Below are 22738 nucleotides of genomic sequence, written 5' to 3' on the forward strand. Positions count from 1 at the left end.
AGGAAATTTATACAGCAAAATCTTTATCATCCCAGTAACCATAAATGGCCAGTACAACCAAATAGAAATTCATTAATTAAAAAGGCTGATAGATCGAAATGCTCTGATGCCTGGCACAGACAATGGAGTCTGAAGCATGTGTTCCTGAATGACCACACAGATTTCATCTACACGTGCAGTGCGTTTCAGAATAGGGATCATTTAACAGAGGGGACTAACAATAAGAAAACCCCATTTTCAGTTAACAAGATTCCTTGAACATGATGTTATGCTCAAGTTAGATTTTCTATAAGTGACAAAAACTTGCTGCGGGTTGAGATACAAAATTGACTTCTAATTCAAACGCACAAACTGATTGTAGTTCCATTAATATATACAGAATTCAAAATCATTATATAAAAAACTTACAAATCTCAAGTACAACAACACACCCTCTTTCAAAGCATTTGTTACATAGATCTTCCTTCGTACAGCCTAAAGTTTCATATGATAATAAGAAACCCAGTATGGTAACTTCTCAAGCACACCTCAAAAATCAAAATCAGATAAACTGTGCAGCATGATATTCACAAACTATTCCTTAGATCACTCCTTCCTCAGGAAACCTGGTTATCTGATAACTCGACCAGAATTCATAATTTGTTTTACTGTTCCTCATATTTATTTAACCTATGAGCTATGAGAGCTCAAGTTACTTGAGGGAACTACAATTTCAGCCTTTTTCAATATAGGTTACTTGTGCTTTTACCATCTGATCAAAAGGCTTTTATTACATACGGGGTGGTATCAATAAAATCCTCCCCCGTTAACTTCTTATTTTAAGCAAATTTGCTTTTTCCCCAAGACTGACAAGAAGGCTATCAAAGCTCTTCTTGAAAGACTCCACACCTTCCAATTCCAGCAAGGAACCCACTTCGTTCCAGTCAATTCCAAGATTTTTTATAGCATCATAAACTTCCTGTGCTCCCTCAAAGTTTGCATCAATGGTTCTAGAAACCGTACCATGGTCCAGAAATGCCTGGAGTGCCTGATCAGGCATTGTTGTGACCTACAAATAAATGAATTATTGTATATGAGACAGATAGGTCAAGATAGGGAGTAAAATAATTCCACAAAAAAATACAAGAACCTAATCCAAAAGCCAACAGATATTACACTCACACTGTCAGGGCCAATAAGAGGATTGACATAGAGTGTATCTGGATATGCTGGATTTTTCACACTTGTGGAGGCCCACAACACTCTTTGCTTTCTAGCTCCTCTCTTTTCAAGAACCTCCCATCGAGGACCAGAGAACTTTTCCTGATATAGTTTGTAAGCAAGAGTAGCTTGTGCTGTGGCAGCCTACATGTGATATACTAATTTGTCAGAACAAACTGAAATTGCTGATGGCCACAGTCAAACACAGGAATTGTAAAGAGAATGAAAGAGAGAACAGAAAACATATCACCTTTCCTCGAAGTAAGAGTGCAGACTCAGTTCCAATTTTTTCAAGCTTTTTGTCTACAAGTGTGTCAACGCGACTTACAAAGAAGGAAGCAACACTCGTAACTTTTGAAAGATCCTCAGCTTCACAAGATTCTAAACCTTCTAAATATGCATCAATGACAGCTTCATACCGTGGAAGTGAGAATATTAGCTGCAGGCAAAAGAAAATCTTAATAAAATTTATTAATGAATGTACAAATCTATGAGGATAGTTACATAAGGGTTTCCAGGTTTATGCACCATAAAAGTAAAATCGTAACTGGAGCTGTTAATAGAGATTGTGTCAATCCATTCTCCATTAACAAAATTAAATAATGCAAGTCTCAACTAGATCATATCCAGATGTAAAACTAAAATGGAACCTATAAACCAAAAACTTAGTAAAAAAATTGTCAGAGATTAATAAATATCACAAAACTATGAAACCTATCTTATACAGCTCAATAACAGTAATAAACCATTAAAGGAAATCAGACTTTTTGTGACTTAAACTAGAAAAATTAATGAATTGCAATAACTCTTCAAGGTGATCTCTGGGTAAATCAAAGATCCACGTAGAAGTTATAAGAAATTGATCTTAAGTTTTTGCCATCAATCACATGCTTATTCTGTTGGAAATCACACTTCTGTTAACTCCTGAATATGGATTCTTTATTGTGGACCTGAATTTTCATCACTACAGGCATTAAAACATGGGACAAGAAACAGAAACTTGACTGGAAGGTCAGAAAGAGCTTCGAATTTATTGGGTAGTAAATGATGGGATGAAAGATGTTTACTTTCATGAACAAGATATACCCGAATCAGAGCAATTAGGTGACTATGCATGGCATGATTTGGGTTGTTGCCTTTTTCCAAAACTTCCACAGGCCAGAAATCTAGCCTTCGGGTGTTATAGTCTGTATCCAATATAATTAAATTTCATGGACCAACAAGGATTCAAAACTAGGACCCATCCATGACCGTGTTTTGTATGCTGGGGCACGCTACCACTTAAGCCACCAGCCCCTTTTCAGTCCAGGATGTGGCTTGTTTCTAATAGAAGATTTTTTTGAGCACATTGACAAGGTTGACTAAAGGTAGATTGATTCGAAGGAAGTAGTTGTTCTGTTTCCTTCTCCCCCAAGTAAGGGAGAGGGAAGGTATGTTTAGTGCAATGGAGGCATTTGATAAATGCACAATCATATTATCATATAAACAACACCACAAAATTAATCAAAGATTGGAAACATAAGAATATCGTGGCAGTAACTCAATTTCTCCCAGGAATCACTTATCAAGGAAGTAATTCAATTTTACACCAGGAACCATTGGACAAGCTCCTGCTGGTGCTTTAGTGAACTGATAAGTGTTTGTTAAGTGTCCCTGCAGAGCAGGCACCTGCCTGTTTCCCATGGGCAAAAGGAGCCATTAAAATCCCAATTGATCAATCAAAATAAATAATTTTCAAAAACTAAAATGGGAACATTAAAGAGCTGATGTTGCAAATTCCTAAGAAGAATAAGTAACCAATCCTTCTGACAGAAGCTATACATCTATGCAGGCCACAATGCCATGGTACATGAATTATACTTCAACATTTTTAGGAAACAAAACCTGGTTTAAGATGAAAAACTTTCCAAGGGAAAAAGACAGGTTACTATACAGAATTTGCACACATACGTTGCCTTGCACAAGTTTACATCACAGGTGACATCATAGTCTGTCATAAAGAGCAGAGGAAGTGCAAACAACAATAAGCTCTTGACAAAAAGAAGCAAATTTAAACATTAGCCATTGTTGAAGAGTTTATGTCTCACTGATGTCAGACCTCAGAAAAAAATTGTTACATATGTGCTTTCTAAAATTTCTTATTCAAACACAGCTCAAAATATCATCTGTATAATGTAATAGCTCTTGGTGTTGGTGGTCAGTAGTATATAACTACTCTTTTTGAGCAAGGATGTTTCATTTTGAAGCAGTTTTATAATTCCAGCTTTAACTATTTTAATATAAAAAATTCTTAATCGAAATACAATTGAGTCTTAAAATAAATTATATGTTTAAACTTTTTATAATCAATGTAAAAAAATTATATTAAAATGATAAAAACATAGTTGTGTTTTCAGTCCAAGTTCAAATTTTCAGATTTCTCTCCAGTTTGGTTTTACAGCAGTTATATTTTAGAACATGACAATAGTATAAGAACACCTTTTGAGCCTATGGGAGAAACCTAAATGATAAGAGACTGTTTCACGAAAGTAGAACGGCTGCTAGCCCTCATTGATCCAAATCCAGGCTGAAGGAACACCCTTGAAGAACAATCTCTCCTTTCCAGAACATGTTGGGTATTATGAAGCAGATCAAGAGGTAATTTTGTTAACATGCAGCGTTTGTAAATAGTTTAGTTAATTAAGATAATGGGAAAGAAATGAGACTTACTTTCTAAAGAAGTATTCTGACATTTAAAATTGAGCACTCTAGTCAGTGGAAGTTGGAACCCACTGTGTTGTCACCAGAAATAAATATCAAATAGAAAGTAAATACTAAACAACAGCTCAAGAAAAGCATCATTTACTGCATGATATCAAAGTTTTCACAGCTTTGGTCTGTCTTTAACAAGAACTGCATGTCATCTACTAGCTAGTGACTTTGGTAAGACATGCACAGCTTTGTTTATTAGTGACTTTAATATGACATGACTGGCTTGATAAAACTGGCACGACTTCTATTAGAAAGATTTTAAGATTATTTTATCAAATTAGATAAGACTTTTCCACAAATATTATTTCTCATCTGAGAACTGTTCTATGCCCAGTTAATGATACTATCAAAATCAGAATTTGTTTGGTTGGTGATTGTGAAGTTTGGAGGTAAGTTTTTGGAGAAGTCTGTTTAGACGGTAGCCTATTAAAAACTAAGATTTCGGGCCAAGTGCAGCACGCATATGACTTGGAATTTTTTAGCCAGAGGTGATGTCAAAAATTCCCAAACCATCTAAAATTACCTTTTTAAAACACAATATAATTGTAATTGATTAAAAAAATTATTTTTGGGATACATTTAACTTTAAGATAATATTTTGGCAAAGGGTATCCAAGGCTAGAAGACCTTAATTTGGAATAAACATCAACAGAGATGCCAACTCCCAGTTGATTTTAACCGAATCAAAATGGAAAGGGAAAAATATAATATGAATTTCAAAAAATTAAATCTTATCATCTACTTTTCTTGAAAAGAATATCTAAACTGTATTTAAGACAGAAAAAACTATTTTGGATACTGTCTTTCATCATTCATTCATTATTATTTTCAATTTTCTTTTACCCTTCTCTTCTAATTTTATCATACCATGCACCTGTCCCCTATAGGAAGCGTTCTGAGGATGTGGGTAAAGGTCAGAAACATCTCACCCAATGCACACTGTTACAAGATTAAAAACATTTCCAAACTGTAGAAAGTTTTCAAGGATTTGCGGGATGTCCTTACAAGATTCCAATTTATCCTAGCGAGAAGATAGGGTTTCTCAAAGTCATAAGAAAGCTGGTGACACATGAGAAAATTCAAAGAAGCAAAAAGAAGGTTGGAGTTTCTTTTACCTTGTTGAGAGAACATACATGGAATTGCAATGGTATTCACTTGACTTGTACAAATCTAGGGCTAATTTTGATCCCTATCACCACATTGGGACAGTTAATGGAAACAAGTACAGACATGTGGTAGAAGTTGAAACTTTTTTGCAAACTCAGCAGATGAGTATGAGACAAGGAGGACGTGCTTGAGGATACCAGTGAATTTAATCAGAGCATCTGTGGTTTTCCTAGTACCTAATCAGTCAGAAGATGATCGAGATTGCATCCAACCACTTTATGAAAAAGAAAATGGCGAGGATCTTACTCTGATCAAATGGTCTAGCTCTGAACTTACAGACTTGTCCATATTAATGAAAACAATCTACCAAGTATACCAGATGTTGGGTGGATCAGCAACTCCAGAAGCCAAGGGAAAGGAAGGCGATTTTCATTTATGATTTGATGGGAAGCATAGAGAATGACGAAGAAGCATACAATTAAAAGGAACCTGAAAGATGAAGCTCAAAGAAGAGAAAGGATACAACTGAAAGCTCACTGAGTGTCGAAGTACGGAAAGTTGTAACTTGGAAGACGAAAAGATCAAATCAGGCCCATTCCACTACCAACACTTTATCCATAAGGGAGGAGGAATCATTCCAAGAACAGAATAGGATGTCAGTTGTTAAGAATGAACCACAAGTTGCAAGGGAAATTATTTCTCAAATTTGTAGAGAGAAGAGTGCAGGTCACAGTCAATAAAGAATTTCATCCACTTCTCTCATGAATAAGTTAATAAAATGGGACAATATGGAGATTGATACCCATGTGGAGAATTCGAGAGGAGATGATATCTGCACTCGGACTAGTGCAACCTAACACAAAAGATAGTGGTGTTGAGCACTTACAGTTCCTGGCTAGCTGAAGAACATGATGAAGAAACACATACTTGTTGCACTTGAATAACAAAATGATATCATAGCATTCCTAGCTAGAATGTCCCAAGCCAAAGTAAGAAGAAGGCAAGGAATTATTCTCTGACTCAAAGAATTGAAACAGGTTTATGTTCACTTCAGGTGGCAGTACCAAAGGTTGATAAAACAAGGGAAGACATCTCTCCTCGGGAATATAAAATAACAACCATCAACCTAGGCCCAACCATGAAACAACAAGAGGTTCAGGAGCTAGATGATTCTGTCCGGGTGATCAAAAAAGAGATTGGGGAAGGAAGAAAAAAAAGGATAATTTGAGGACAAAGAATGAACAACTGAAAAAGTATGTACAATATTTGATGAATCCTATAAGCAAAGGAGAGGTCTGGACTCTGAATGATGCAGGAGCATCTTGGTTTTGCTTGGTGGCTACTTTGGAGTTCATGGGAGGAGGCTCGGTAGTTGCTTTGGTGGATGCTTGGACTGGTACTTAGTTGAAGAAGGAATTTGGTGCTCGGCATACACTGGAACTCGGCATGGTCTTTGGTTACTCGGCATGGTCTGAGAGGAGCTCGGCTTTGCTTAGGAATTTGGTTCCTGTTGTAGGACATGTATCTAATTTTCTAAAATGAGTTAGAGGATGAAAATTTCAAGGATGGAAGAGGGCCTAGACTTCTACCTACGGTTCGAAGATCGAGTTCTAATTCATTCGGAGCTAGGAGATATCGCTATTTTACCAAGACATCGATTTTGGAAATTTAATTGTTGTAGGAAGCCGACTTTGGCATTTAATTTATGTATTTGTATTTAATTTGTGTTCTGGGCCAACCTATGGCTTAGATTGGTATAAGTAGGAGTTGTGGGAAAGTCTTTAGGCATTATTCATCCATAGTGGAGAAGTGGAGGAGCTTGGAAGAGTGAATTTTGAGGAGGGCTAGTAGCTGCGGCTTGGAAAATAAGGAGATTGCTTGGTGGGCTTGCGAGCACAAGTTTAGATCCTCCTTGGAGATTTCTACCAGAGTGTAATCTGGACTAGCTTGGGTTTGGGATTGGATCTTGAGGGATCTTGCAGAACTATTACTTGCTTTGTATTTGACCGTAACCGGGAAGGCCTTACAGCCCAGCACATTGCATGTAATCAGTTATATTTTATGAATATATTATTGTGATTTGATATCAGATCTTGCATTTTTTCTTTTTCTTGTTGTGTTTCCGCTGCATAGTTATATAGCTGGGGGCTAGGACATCTCCTTTGGGGATTCTCTTACCTTGCACTGCATTACTGAACAACTGAAAAAGTATGTACAATATTTGATGAATCCTATAAGAAAAGGAGAGGTCTCATTCATCTCACATTTGACTCTTGCACAATGATCAATTGATGAACTTGAGGATCTAAAAGTAATAGCTAGTGATAAAAAGAAAGTGGATTGAAGAAAGCAATGGCAGAGCTATCGTATTTGTGGAGGAATTTTCTTGAGTGCAACCCAAGAGATAACAGAGTTATGGGAAGATTTTCAAAACATCCAAATAAGACAATCGCATGCTTAAGAGCCTTAAGGAAAATTCCTAAGCAAGAACTGGTGGATCCAAAGGTGATAAAAGAAGGGGAGGCATATGATTCCAGCAAGTGGTATAGAGCACTAATGACTAGAGCTGAGCAATTGGAAAAGGTAAAGGAAGATTGTGTCGAGATGGAGGAAATAATGAGAGAAATGCTGGACTAAATCTTCATGGCAGCTACAGAGGTGCTTTATCAGGAAGAGCTTCGAGAAAGAGATGAATCTGGAAAATCTGAAAGTCAAGGTTCATAATAATTTCTTTATTGTTGCAAGTCCTATCCTTGGACAACACTTAAACAAGGTATCAAATTTCTTATCGATTGAGGATAGCTTTAGAAATAGGAATTTGTCTGGACAGATATGTTTGCCACCTCTGCTAATGAATTGGATATGATCAAATACAGGGTTGATATCATGCCAAGTGTCATGACAGGTGAATTTGATCAAGCTGTGGCCAGATTCATCAAATTTTCTGATAAGGGATGCTTTCTTCTAGAAGAAAGCAATTGATGAGTTGTTTATTTTTAATTGGTTCTCATCACATAAGCATTGTAAACCCTAATTAGAGCATTATTGTTTTATCTTGGCCATCAATCTTAAATTGATCTGGGACCTTCATTTGTTTCTGAACTCCTATATAAATCCCAGTCCTCTCATTTATAAAGGGAGATTTAAAGCTTGTTGCATAAAAACAGCTTAAGTAAATTCACTGTTTAGTTGATGGTGAATTTGAATATCCTTCGCAAATTACATGGATTATGTCTCTCACTTCGAGTAGATTTTATGTTCAAGTTGTCAAATTGAATGGATTCGATGGGAATGTTCATTGTGGAATCAATATGTTCATACTTTTGATAGTTGAATGATTTTCAACTATTGTACAAAGTTAGTCTGAACTTGTGATAGAAAAACTTAACTTCCGCTGCTGTATTCATTGTTTGAATGTAGGTGAATATCAGTCATGGAAATTCTTTGAATACCTTATAGAATACTGCACCATTCTTGTGGAGTTGTTGAATTTGGGAAAACAAGGATATGTTCAAATTCCACTTGTGGAGCCTTGTATTTCATAGGATTAGTTCATAGAATTAGTTTAGGGATAGAATTATCTTCTCAAACCCTCATCTTTTGCACTTTGTTTTAAAAATCTTCGTAAGTGTTAAGCACAGAAAATCCAAAAAAATTATAACCCTGTGTTCATACAAAATGCAGTTTGTACTTAAAGGTATACCCCCATAGGGTTTTATTTTGATTCCTCTAATAAGCACTCCTCATACCCTTAACACTTGGGCATGAACAATATAAATTACATAATAATTAAGCTTTTGAATGTATTCCATCTTTGAAGAAAGAAATTGGTTAGGAAGTACGGATAAATCAGTGCCAATTCCTTGGGAATGAAGAGTTTGAAAACTATTGAACAACCCTATTCTAACAAGATTAGCGTTGAAGTTCAACTATCAATGCCATTACCTTTACCATGACAGGCATTGCCTTGCAACAACTTGCAAATGTGATCAAGTAAAAAAACCAAACCCAACGAGAGGAATCAAAATAAAACCATGTTTATTAAGTTTGGAGATAAATACTAAGTGCTGGAAGAAGACCCACCATGTTTGGAAAGCTTGGGAAAGCCAGTGTTATGTTTGGGAAATCCTTTAATTTAATACATAATAGTTTCATAATTCATTTATGTTTAATATATAATTTCAAATAAACTAATAATTAATTTAAATATTATATAATAGGTTTTAAAATTTAAATTATTATATACAATATGAATAAAGTGCTTATTAAACTATATATTCATTAATATATGATAAAATCATATATTAATATATATAATATATAATTTAAAAATCGTAGTTATAGATCGAATGTTATGCAGGCAGGGAAAGAACTTGTTTGGATTTATGGATCATTGGGTTCGACTGCCTGGACTGTGGCAGTTGGGAACGGTAACTCTCCACATAGTATCATCCAGTTTGTCCAACAATGGATACTTTCAGTAGTCTCTGATATAATTATGCTGTGTTAAAAATTTAAAACTCTCAAGAATCTTTTTGTATATAGGCTGTATTTCTGTGTATAAGGCTGTAACAGGTGATCTTGACGCAGTAGCTTAGGAACCTCTGTGTCTTTGGTTTAGATACTAAACTCTCTGAGACTCCTTGATATTTAATAGAAGATATATGTGTGTGTGTAAACAACCTAATTAAATATAAATAAAATAATAATTACGTATTTGATTTTCATATTTATTTTTTTATTTACATAATAATGATTTCTATATTTTTTTGTATGTACGTACCCAGGCCTTCAGAATTCTTTGGTCATACTGAAGTATCGCTCCCACTTACCAATTCTCATTGCGATTGGGCAACTTAAGTGTGCCCATTCACTGGTTATTCACTTGACTTGCATTTGATCGCTATGCTACAGGACTATTTTCTTATAAGAGATTCATGGCTACTGCCTTATTGTTTGTTTTCTTTCTCAAATGGACTGAAAATATTGTTCTCAACTCTTGCTAATCCTACATTTCATTTCACATCTCTAAACAAATTGAGCTAAATCACATATTTAGGAGGTTTATTCAATTTTTCTTTCCTTTTTCAGGCAATTTCCAGCAAACCTATTATGAAGTAATTAATTTCAGATATTTACTATTAAACTAAAAAACGGAGTTTCTGTATAGCAGACTATTTGAAGGAAGTAGACCGAGTGTTTTCTCTCACTGATCAATATCTAGGCTTATGGAGTACCTATTTTAAGACCTGTCCTCTTAAAAAACACATTAAGCTTTACGAAGCAGATCAAAGAGGCAATTTTGTGAGCCCTTATGGGGTGAGATTATTTTACATCTATAAAGAAGAATTTCTTGAAGACCTCTCCTCTCCAGAGTATGTTAAGGTGTTTATATGGATCAAAAGAGATGGTTTTGTGGACATTTACAATTTGAGACACGATAGATGGACGGAGTCATGACGATGCAAGTAAATAGTTTCGTTCATAACAAAATTCAGTGGTAATTTTTATTGAAGGTTGGCAATAAAGACGTGACAGCAAACATGTTCTTCCATTTACAATTGTTCTTTTAAGCACCAGAAATGATTGGTACTCATCAAGAGTGGTTGTTCCAAATTTCCAATTGCTTTGAGGGGAAAAACAATTCAAGAAGGCAGACATGGTTATGGACCTCATGCCAAAAAAAAAAATGATATTCAAAATTGTCCAGTTCAATCAATGGGGCCCATTAAATGCACTATCAAAGAAGCAATTTTGTAAGACTGTATAGAGAGAAATTAGTTAACATCCATAAAGAAGAATTTTTTGAAGACCTCTCTCCTCTACAGAGTATGTTGAGGTGTTTATAAAGTGGATCAAAAGAGGTGGCTTTGTGAACATTTACAGATTGAGGGAGTCATGACCAATGGACGGACTCATGAGCATGCAAGCTTACTTTATAAAGATTGTGTCAAAGAGATTGAGGAGAAATACCTCATTGTGGTCAAACTCCAAAACTATGAGGAAGTAAAGGGTAAATCTATTCCCTTCAGAGCTGGCAAAGAGAGGAAGAATTGCTCAAACCCTAGGTATAACATTTATCATTTGGATTTTAGGGCCTAAAGTAATTGATAAATTGATAAAATATGTTTTCTCTTTTCTCAATATTTTATTTTGCAAAAGCTTGGAGGAAAAGTTGGGGTGGAAATACCACAAATCTCAAAAACATTGCCCTCGAAATCTTATGTCAGCCTTGTAGTTCATCCAATTGTGAGTGCAATTGAAGCTTGTTTGAGGCCATCCACTCGAAGAAGAGGAACAAGTGAGTTCAAAAACACCTCCATGACCTTGTCTCGTGCAATTTAATCTTTGGGTTGCCCATAAGGAAGACATAGGAAGCAACAACTGGTCTAGTTGATTTGGACGAAATAGATCCTTATAGTGATTGGACATCACAGGAGCAACCTCCATTTTTTACAAAGGATGATGTCGCTGACTTGGAAAGGCAGGCTATGGAGGAGGAGAGGGATGGATTTGGTTTCACACTGAATGACGTTGAGGAGGAGGATGAGTCGGATGAAAAGTCATTGCCAGTGCCAGGAGGATTACATCTAAGATGGAGGACGAGCCACGCAATGAGTTAGACATACCGACTGAGGAGGCATGTCACGCCCAGTGCAGGCTTCTAGGACTAGGCCCTCTAGTTCTACCTTTCCCTTAGTTTTTACTAGAGCTAGGAAGAGGAAGATGTAATTGTAATGATGTATTTATTTTAGTTTTACAAAAACTATTTACTATTTTGCTTCCAGCCATCAACGCAAATTTGTATCCACTCTGCTTTTAAATATATCTAGACTCGGCTTGTTTCTTTTGTGTTCTTATTAATTAACTCATCAGATGCATCTTCAAAAAAACATGCATTTCTAATTAAATTAAAGCAATTTTTTGCCAAAGAAATGGCTGAGTTTCACCTGAATTTTTTTCAGGCTTTGGCAAGTTTTCCAACTATGCATCAACTACATTTTATAATTGTAATAATTTTTATTGGAATCGTGAACATAGCATTTATGATATGCCTTATTTGAATATTTGTAAACTATCAGGTGCCATTTAATATTTATCTTTGGCATTTGGCATTGATCAAAATGAAGTATCATACTATCAAATTATTTAATTATGTATATTTCTTCAAAAAAAAAATTATATAATGTCATTTCTGTATATGAAAGTTTGATGATCCACTTTTGTACATTATGTTAGTAGTTCACAACTCTCTCGGCAAGAATATCTAAGCACCATGCCCAAACTATCAAAAGGAATGTCATCAAAATTTAAGTGCTATATAAATTTGTCCATGAGTAGGTCCAAATTATCAAACAATTGAACTGTCACTATCCCCTTGATATTTCATTATGTCCGCTTAACCAATTCAATGTTAATAAAGTCTTACCTATTGCTAGGGTTTATGAAGATAATGGCCTATTTTTAAATACATCTAGAAACCTTATATTAAAACTTTCTTGATCTTATAGGAAACAGAAAATAATCATTTCCATCTTGTTCTTCATCCAATGTAGGGATTTTCTCCTTCCAACTTTCTAATTCTATTTCTTAATATGCTTCTTTTAATTTTTTCATCTTTACAACATGAGTTTGAATAGTATCCATCAATTTGGATAACTCTGCATTTTTATTTTCCAGCTCTCTTACAGATTTTTTCTTCTGAGCTTCGAAAGTTTCTCATATTCACATGGACATGGTGAAGTAAACCTTATTCTTTCTGTTCATTTAAATTTAAAAAGCTACCCCACACTTAATGTGCTACAAGGCAGAGTTACGTATGAAATGCTTTATCATACTGACAGTGAATTACTTTTTTGAATACCTTTCTTTAAATTTAAATCACAATTCCTCTAGCATCTCCACTCCAAAAGACAAAAGTATATCCATGAATCCAACATCATAAAAAAGCCTAGAGTTTCAAAAAAAACATACCTTTAATTGATATCCATTACTACTATGAATCCTAAAAATCTAAAAATGAAAACCATATAAACTAGTACATCCAAAAAAATTGTTCAAAATGCACAGATCAATTGCTAAACCAGATTGTAAGATATGAAAATTTATATGTTTTTGTTTAAATCGCAACTGTAAAAAAAGGAGTGATTCAGTAGTCTAGGGAGACAATTCTGTGAACCACTTGCCAGAAAGCCCTCAAAAGCATACTTTCTGATAGCACAAGAATCACTATAATCTGGTATTTTATTATAATAGGTTATAACTTCTTCAAACACCAAAAATCTTTATACTTCAATTGTTTGACATTTCGTCAAACACTTTGCAAGCAAGCTCTGATACCACTGTAATGGGCACCCACCGGTTATAACTTTATGAAAGACTTTGCAAGGAAGCTCTGATACCACTGTAATAACCCCAATAGGTTATAACTTCTTCAAACACCGAAAATCTTTATACTTCAGTTGTTTGACATTTCGTCAAACACTTTGCAAGCAAGCTCTGATACCACTGTAATGGACACCCAGGAATGCCCAAAAGCTGAACCAAGGCTGAAATTATATTAATTCTAAAAATGCTGCAATCAAGTACAAAGAGATGTATTCCAAAGGCCAAACCCTAAGGGAATGATGTTTAGAATGTTACAACAGAGAATGAACGTCCCCTATTGCCAAAAACTGTAATGGACACCCAGGAATGCCCAAAAGCTGAACCAAGGCTGAAATTATATTAATTCTTAAAATGCTGCAATCAAGTACAAAGAGATGTATTCCAAAGGCCAAACCCTAAGGGAATGACGTCTAGAATGTTACAATAGAGAATGAACGTCCCCTATTGCCAAAAAAGAGTGTGATTCACACATCCAAGCTCTTATCAAATGCAAGTTATAATCATCCGATGCAATAATCCCATGCTCAACAATAAGACTTTCAGCCCTATTTATCCTTTTCTTCATCCTTCTAGAAAGAACTAAAACATTAATTAATTGCAAGTGCTAGAAGCTTCCTCCTTCCAATAATTAATGCACTCTCTAGAAATCCCTCCCTAGCAATAATTAATTAAATGACGAGAGGCTTCCGTCCTTCCAATAATTAATACATACCCTAGAAGCTACTCCCTTGTAATTAATAATTAAATTAATTAAATACAAAGTCACCTTTAAATTGAATGACTTTATAAGAAATTAATTTAATTTCTTCTTATCCTCCACTTAGACTTTGGAGAACGTGAGAGCTAAAAGATGGGATCATTATAGTATTGCAGAATTGAATGATTTGAATTTTTTTGAAAAAGAATACCAGATCTTACTAAAATAAATCTTCCCGCTTTACAAAAATCAGCACTTCATACTTCCATGAAAGTATGTACTCTTTAAGTCCTAGTGATAACCAAGACTCAAATACAAGGTTATACGAGATCTTTATAAAATAATAATCTGAGTCTATTTGCATCTCCAAATTGAAAAAGTTATCTGCATTCTCATTACAGTTTTATAAGTCCACGAATTGTATAAAATGATATCTTTATTAATGAGCCGTGCACAACTCTAGACCAGATATTTGAATTAAGTTCAATTTGCCCAGTGTAAGCTTTGCATTCGTTATTCATCATCTTTCCATAGGGATATTTTTCCTTGTTTAAACATTTACAATTGTGCTTTGGTTTTACCTTCTATTCTTCTACTTTCACTGGTTTCTAGGGTTATAATTCTTATTGCTGTTTCAGCTGTTAACAGTTCTATTTACTGAAGTCATCTTCTATGTATCTCAATGTCCCTCCGATTACCTGTACCTGCTTTGGTCAGTCATAAACATCAACATAATTCTTTATTTCTTTCTTTTTATTTAGTTATGCCGAGGGATATAACCTAAAGTGGCAATAGGGGAAGAGGCATCTCATGAAGTGACCATGGAAGAATAGTGAAAAAAAAAGTAGTGCCAATATTTATTTTTTGAATATGAAATAAAATAGATCTATGATAAACTCGATGAAAAATTAAAATATAAGATTTTTAATTTAATATCATTCTATGGTAAAATATAGCTGACATATATTGAATTTTATGCATCAATGTATGTATGTAGTAAATAAAAGCTATTAAGTAATATAAATAGTTTCTTAAGTAAATCAAATACCTTGAAACTGACAAGTCAAGGTTTTCTCGGATAGATCAATTTACAACATCTACACTAGTAATCTTTAAAAATGAGAAGAAAACTAGTAAAGTTATTTAATAGAAATGCATTTGCCAAAAACTGCTTTTGATGTAATCAGTCCAACAGGACAGTGAAAACTATTGCATATTTGGGCATTTTGGCAAGTCAATATTTTTACTTGCCAAAAAACAATATGGTTAGGAAGCTGGTGTGTTTATGTAGTATAATTGATCACATCTGGAAATAAAAAGACAAATGCCTCGAGTGCAGATTTAAAACTTTGGATACGTTATATCTAAAAATGCACAATCAAGGGAGATAATTGCAAATTGATAAGAAAAGGGAATAGGACTCACAGTAACATTAACACTGATACCAAGAGAAATAACTTTCTTGATGGAAGGAATGCATTCAGCTGTTGCTGGAATCTTTATGTAGACATTAGGGCGATTAACTCTTTTGTGCAACCATTTAGCAGCTTCAATTGTCTGTTCTGTCTCAAGAGCAAGCCTGGGAGAAACTTCAACAGAGACATAACCATCTGCTCCTCCTGTTTCATTATAAATGGGCTCAAACAGTTCGCATGCATCTTGGATATCTTTAATGACGAGTTCCCAGTACGTGTCCTCAATCTCTTTTCCTTCCTTAATAAGCTGCCTGTTGAATCATGCAGTTAATGATTTCCACAATAAGCTTACCGCTTCATAAAACTCTGTAATCCAACATGCCACCTAGAACTATAGAGCTACAGAGATGCATGAATACAAGAAGAAATCTACCATTAGATTGGGAAGTTTTCATGAGAAAAGCAATGAGAATATTTGAAAAATTGACTATTACTGTTACTTGTGAAGCAATTATAAGAACCATACATGTGCAAGGAGGGGATAACAACCTTCAGACAAAGAGATTACCATAAGAAACTGTAAAATTTAGGATGTGAATTATAAATGAATTCTCTGGAAAAATGTTGTCAGGTTCTTCTAAAATAGTCACTGTACCCATTCTGAACAGACACATAACTGGGCCACACCCAGGTCACAGCCCTGCCATCCTGGGTACGCTGTCTTGCCGTCTGTATCCACAGTGTACCCAAGCAGGCAGGGTTGTGCCCTGGGTATACCCAAGCAAAAACATTCCCATGAACTGCTGAGAATTTTTTTAAATATCTTACTTTCAGAGAAAATTACATTTATTAGCTTGTAAGTAAACCTAAACATCATTTGAAACCTTAAATGTGGATTAAGAAACATAAAACATCTCATTTGATAAACACAAGAAACAATAACTTTGTTATCAAGCATAATTGTATTGTCGTCATAAATAAGTTGTTAGATAATAGTTAAGTATGTCATTGGTTGTTAGTATGCCCGATCGTAGGCAATTATGGGTCAGGATGGTTCACCTCGCACCTCCTTAGGGTTTATATGTACACTCTCATAAGAAATGTATTGCATCATTGTTATGATTATCACTCTAATGGAATCATAATTGGATGTAAAACATAATAGGCATTAATGAGAGAAGTGGCAGTTCTCTAATATTACATTGTTCTTATTGTATCTGTTACATTTCTTCTATTTGTAGTATGCATTAATTCACTTTACCCATAGTGGTAAACATTTGGCGCCGTTGCCTCTACGACCTTGGGAAGTGACATAAGTCTGGATGGCAAAGGGAAAGCATTGGGCTAGCCAATAGACTATGGTGAAAGTAGTCGCCAAGAGGAGGAAAATCCAAAACTCTTTTAAGGCAAATAGGCATTGGCATCTACCTTTGTTGCATTACTACCGGCGTCCATCAAAACTCGCGTTAGGAGGGAGGCCTCACGAGAAGAAGTGTCAAAGAGTGTCATGTGGAGTGCCCTTGGAGTGAGTCCCGCATTTGACCGGTTGATGTACCATCTCCCTCAACTATTGGGACAAACTTTCCTTGCCCTCCAAAAATGTTGGGAATAGTTCAGCTGTAAGAACCGAAAGCACCAAATTCTCCAAGACTACCATCGTCAAAGGGAAGAAGAGGCAAGTGATGAAAATTGTTAGAAGCAAAACAAAAATTGAACTTTCCGAAGGGAAATAGAAATAAAGAAGAACATGGGAGTGTTACAATTATGTCGTATCAATGCAATGTATTGTACATGAATAATGAATTAAATGAAGTTTATTATTTATATCATGTGTAGTTTCATTTGCGTCCACACGAAGAATTCATGCCAAATTTATTAAATAAAGATAAAAGCAAAAAAGAACATATGAACAAGAGTGAGGATATTCAGAGGGCGTTGTTATTACAAGTCAAATGAAGGCAATGGTTGAAGAGGCTCATCAAGGGACTACTAGAAAGGGTAGTAGAGGAAAACCAAATTGGCCTCACAGAAGGTGAGGAGTTAGGTAGAGTACATCGAGAGGAGTTTGGCAAAGAGGAACACCATCAAGTATACAAACGGAAGTATTTGATTGAAGAGACCAGAAGCAAGTTCGGAAACTTAACTCTCACCCAGGGAAGCTTGAAGGAACGAGGGAGAGGAGGTCGAGGATAGAAGTGTCAAGGATAGTAATACAACCACAAAGGGACACAAAGGTATAAGAATCAATGCAATCCATCTTCTTTGAATACTTCTGACTTAGAGATACCTAGCTCAGGGACACCAACAGCAACGATAACCAAAACCATTGTAATGTCACAAAAGAAAAACTTACCCAAGTTTACAAGTGACAAGAAAGAGGATGTTGTATGACACCGTAAAAAATGTGAAACTATCTAGACTGTCAATGAAGTAACGAATCAAGATGCATGGACAAAGCAGTTTCCAGTAACATTCTGCGTAATGGTCGTGGACTAGTACTATGGTGTTGATCAGACAAAAATTTCTACATGGGCAGATCTTAAAAAAAGAATCTTAGATTGAGTTTCGAATTCTTTGGGACAATAATGAGATTGCAACCAATATCTACAACGTGAAGCAAGCTAAGGATGAAACTGTTTGAGCTTATGGCTAACGGCTAAAGGAGTTGGTAGGATGGAGAGTGTAATGTCCCCTCTTTAGTTCGACATGGCATTGATCATGGATTTGCCTATTCCAGACTCTCGTAGGCAAATGGTGTGGAAAGAGAGTCAATTCTGCGGATCAGATAGCCATATCTTGCTCTTGAAGAAGTGTTAAGAGGTTATATTTTATCATTATGTGATATTGGGGCCCACATGTTATAATTTTAATTTGAGTTGCACTTTTTATTTTTATAAAATTACTTTATTATAAAAAGTGCATTATAATGAGAATTTATAAAGGATGTTTCTAGAAGTTCTAGCAACTTCTTAGAAAAGTGAATAAATAGAGGGCTGGGCCTCTCATTTGGACATGCTTGGATTGGAGAACTCTTCTACTTCTTCATTGTGAAGACATTTGTGGACTTTGGATCTGCAAATTATTCGATCTTTGGGAACGAATCACTCCTTTGGATTGGCGACTTTGAGGGTGTGAAATATCACCTGAATTGTTGCATAATTGGAGTTGGTATTCAGCCATCTCATTGGAGCTTATTGAGAATTCGTTGTTAGGGTTTGTTTTTGGTTGGAATAAGGATTTCAGATTTGCCCTATCATTGGAGAAGCATTTGACAAGAGTTTGAAGACAGAATAAGTGCATTTTCAGAATTGGCAAAGCAGGGTTCGGAACCACATAATTGCTCATATCTCCTCAACCCCTTGGAGTTATTTTTTATGGTTTTACAGGGTTACTACCTAACCCTAGGTGCCCATTTTCCTTGCATTTGGGGGTCCCAAAACCCTAATATTATTTTTGTTTAGCAGCCGTACAGGTACGGCCTGGTACGGCCCTGCTAGTTTGGGCAGCAGCTGCAAATTAAGGACAGTTTGGGGGTGCGGTTGGAGGTCTTCATCAACGATCTGCAGCAAAACGTGGTGTTCTTCCATAGTTCTTCAAACCAGGTTCTTGCATTCTGAAATATATGTCAATTTTTGGGTAAAATTGCTGTCATACAGTCATTGTAATAATCAGTCCAGAATTGGTAATAAAATAATTTCAGAATTTATTGCATTGTAATTGAAATATAGTTCAATGGCTTTATATATATTGTAATTCTGCGATTATATTCTGAAAGTATCAAATCTGAAATTACCATATTCTGAATATTGTTACTGTTACACGCCAAGTGTTTGACAAAATTCCTAAGTTCAGTTTGAGGGTTTCTGTGGCCTTTATAGAGAGGGTCATTACAGTGGTATCAGAGCTATAAGTCCTGCCATCCTGTGGAGGTCTTATAGGGAATTTGGAACAGCTGGATAGGAGGGAAAGTGTTTGACGAAATGTCAAAACACTAAAAATCAGAGCATGCGACAAAGGCCTTATAATTTCCGCAATACCAAAGCAAGACAAGATAGGATTTCTGACCTGCAGAGCGAACAATCTAGCTCATCTATCCAGGTGGACATAGAATCCAGTCATACAGACACAGGGGAGGTATTTTTTGATCAAGACTACGACTACAATATGGATAGAGGCGGGAATGCCGGTCCAGATCCGCAAGAGGAAAGATTTTTACAGTTATTAGACACCCTGGCATAGGGACAGCGATTAGCCGAACAAAGAGCACAAGAACAGAATTAGAGAATGGAGCTTATGATGCAGATGATGGCTCGACAAATGGGGTTGAACGCTAACATAGGTGGAGGAAATAATCAGAATGGTCACAATCAGAATGGGAATAATCAGGATGAGAGACATAATGGAGGCGAACAAATTGGGAACAATTTCGGTCATGCCCCCCAGCAAGCTCGGACAGTAAGTTCGAGGCCTATGATTCCTACGTTCCTTCCTAGAGCTCCAGAGCAGCCGGTACCAGAACCCCAAATCACTGACATACAGGATCAGCTGAGGAGAGATTGGGAAGCAGGAGGACCAGATTTTACAGCTGCAATCACCTTTAGGGAGTATATGGATGTGCGGATGAAGCATATGCCCCGTGGACAAGACAGGACTCAGAACTATGAGCTACGAAAGAAAGTAGGAAAACTACAGTTACCATATTATGATGGCTCGGGGAAGTCTACAGCAAGAGCTTGGGTTCAAAAGCTTGACACATACTTTCAATTGAATCCTATGTCTGAGGAAGAAGCTATTAAGTATGCAGCAATTCACCTGGATGGGTTAGCACACGAATGGTGGCATCATGGAATGATCACTATGGGTCATGCACACATTACCTCATATGTGGAGTTTACGGAGAGACTGATTGAACGTTTTGATAAGAAAGATCCAGAACTCCATTTCAAGGAATTAGCCCAGCTTAAACAGTGGGGCTCATTGGAAACATACATTTCAGAGTTTCAGAAACTTGCAGTGTTAGTAACAGATGTATCTGAATGAAGGCTATTGGTTTTATTTATGGATGGGTTAGTTGATCCGTTGAGAGGGTGGATTAAAGCTCTCAACCCTTCCACTTTGCAGGAAGCCATTAAGAAAGCTCGTGACATGGATTCCTCTTCAGCTTCTAAAAATAAATTTCAGGCAAAGAGTTTCCCTTCAGGAAAAGATAAGGACAGGAAACCCTTTCATAGAGAGGCACAGCTACCTAAGGAAGAAAGTAAGAGGCTGGACAAGGAGACACTTAATGACTTGCGTAGGAAGAAGCTATGCTTCTATTGCAAAGGCCCGTATGAGTACGGCCATGACTGTCCTATGAGGCCAAAAGAGAAGGCCAACCGGGCAATGTGGGCTTATTACGAAGGCTCAGATTCAGATGGTTCAGAACATCATGATGAGGATCCTGATGAAGCAGAGGGAGAGCAGGAGATAGACAATGCAGGGCAAAGGCAGGAAACAGAGCTACATTTACAGGAAGCACGACTATCTAGTATCCAGAGAGAGGGATCTTTCAGACTTCGGGGAGTCTTGGCTGGACAGAAGGTTATTACATTGTTGGACACAGGTGCCACGCATAATTTCATTGATGCACGATTTGTAGAGAAGCGTGGACTCATTACTGAGGAGTTCGAAGGACTAAGAGTCAAGGTAGCTGATGGATACACTCTTCATTGTGACAGGATGGTACGAGACTTACCTTTGCGCTTGAACAACTATGAGTTTAAGGCGGATTATCATGTGGTCAACATGGGTGACATGGACATAGTACTTGGGATGCAGTGGCTACATTCATTGAAGGTGGTTACCCTGAGATTAGAGGATATGGAGATACAATTCGAAATAAATGGTAGGATTCATGTGCTAAAGGCTATCCGTAATGGAGACATCAGGACTATCTCATTTAGGCGGCTGGAGAAATTAACTAGGCATAATGATATAGAGTGGGCAGCAGTTTGTACTTTGATACCTACACAGGAGGAGCAACATAAGGTGGAATATCATCCTGATATTCAGAAGTTGAGGATTAAGTACGAAAAGGTATTCAGTGAGATTCCACCAGGCAGGCCACCGGACAGAGGTATTGAGCATATTATTGAACTGGAGGAAGGTGCTAAACCTATCATGATCACACCATATCGACATCCAAAGCGACTCAAGGATGAGATCGAAAGGACCATTGAGGAGTTGCTAGCTATGGGGCACATCCGACCTAGTAAGTCACCTTTTGCATCCTCTGTTGTTTTGGTAAAAAAGAAGGATGGAACGCTTCGGATGTGTATTGTTTACAGGGCATTAAATAAGAGAACCATTAAGAACAGGTATCCTATTCCTCGCATTGATGAGTTGATAGATGAATTGCATGGGGCCTGTTATTTCACGAAAATTGATTTGAGATCAGGATATCACCAGATCAGAGTCCGTGAACAGGATATTGAGAAAACTGCTTTCAGATGTCATTGTGGGCACTTTGAGTTTGTAGTCATGCCTTTCGGCCTGACCAATGCACCTGCCACTTTCCAGTCCACTATGAACAGAGTTTTCCACCATCAGTTGAGGAAATTCGTGCTGGTGTTTTTTGATGACATTTTGATCTATAGCCGATCATGGCAGGAGCATCTAGAGCATTTGGAGACGGTGTTGAGCATTCTACAGAAGGAGTCCTTGTATGCAAAGGAGTCCAAATGTGACTTAGGGATGACCGAGCTGTTATATTTAGGACACATCATTAGTGCAGAGGGAGTGCGGATGGATCCTGAAAAGATTCGTGCTATTGTTGATTGGCCTCCACCAGAGAACCTTACACAGTTGAGGGGGTTCCTTGGTTTATGTGGTTTTTACCGCAGGTTTGTCAGTGGCTACTCACGACATGCAGCTCCCATGACAGATTTACTGAAAAAAGGGGAATTTGCGTGGACTCAGAAGGCACAGGACTGTTTTATGAGATTTAAGGAGATAATGACTACGTGCCCAGTTCTAGCATTACATGATTTCATGAAGCCATTTGAGCTTCAATGTGATGCATCTGGAGAGGGAGTAGGTGCTGTACTTATGCAGAATAAGCACCCCATAGCTTATGAGAGCAGGAAGCTCAGAGGCCCTGAGCGTTCATTCAATATATATGATAAGGAGATGTTGGCCATCA

At 36.6% G+C, this 22738-nt stretch overlaps 1 protein-coding gene across 1 annotated transcript in view; it reads right to left on the reverse strand.

Moving 5' to 3' along the window:
- Positions 1-435: 435 nt before the first annotated feature.
- The window catches only part of TRA2 (Aldolase-type TIM barrel family protein), a 52639-nt gene continuing 30336 nt past the window's right edge, over positions 436-22738 (reverse strand). The window contains exons 4-7 of the mRNA XM_089800468.1: positions 15569-15869; positions 1451-1639; positions 1162-1344; positions 436-1048 (exon numbers count right to left, since the gene is read on the reverse strand). Coding sequence (XP_089656594.1) covers positions 806-1048; positions 1162-1344; positions 1451-1639; positions 15569-15869 — 916 coding nt within the window. The 3' untranslated portion in view covers positions 436-805. The remainder of the gene's footprint in view (positions 1049-1161; positions 1345-1450; positions 1640-15568; positions 15870-22738) is intronic.

The sequence above is a fragment of the Cupressus sempervirens genome, chromosome 9 (assembly GCF_028749045.1).
Source record: "Cupressus sempervirens isolate cs-2001-9-10 chromosome 9, ASM2874904v1, whole genome shotgun sequence".
In the NCBI taxonomy this organism is placed as follows: Eukaryota; Viridiplantae; Streptophyta; class Pinopsida; order Cupressales; family Cupressaceae; genus Cupressus; species Cupressus sempervirens.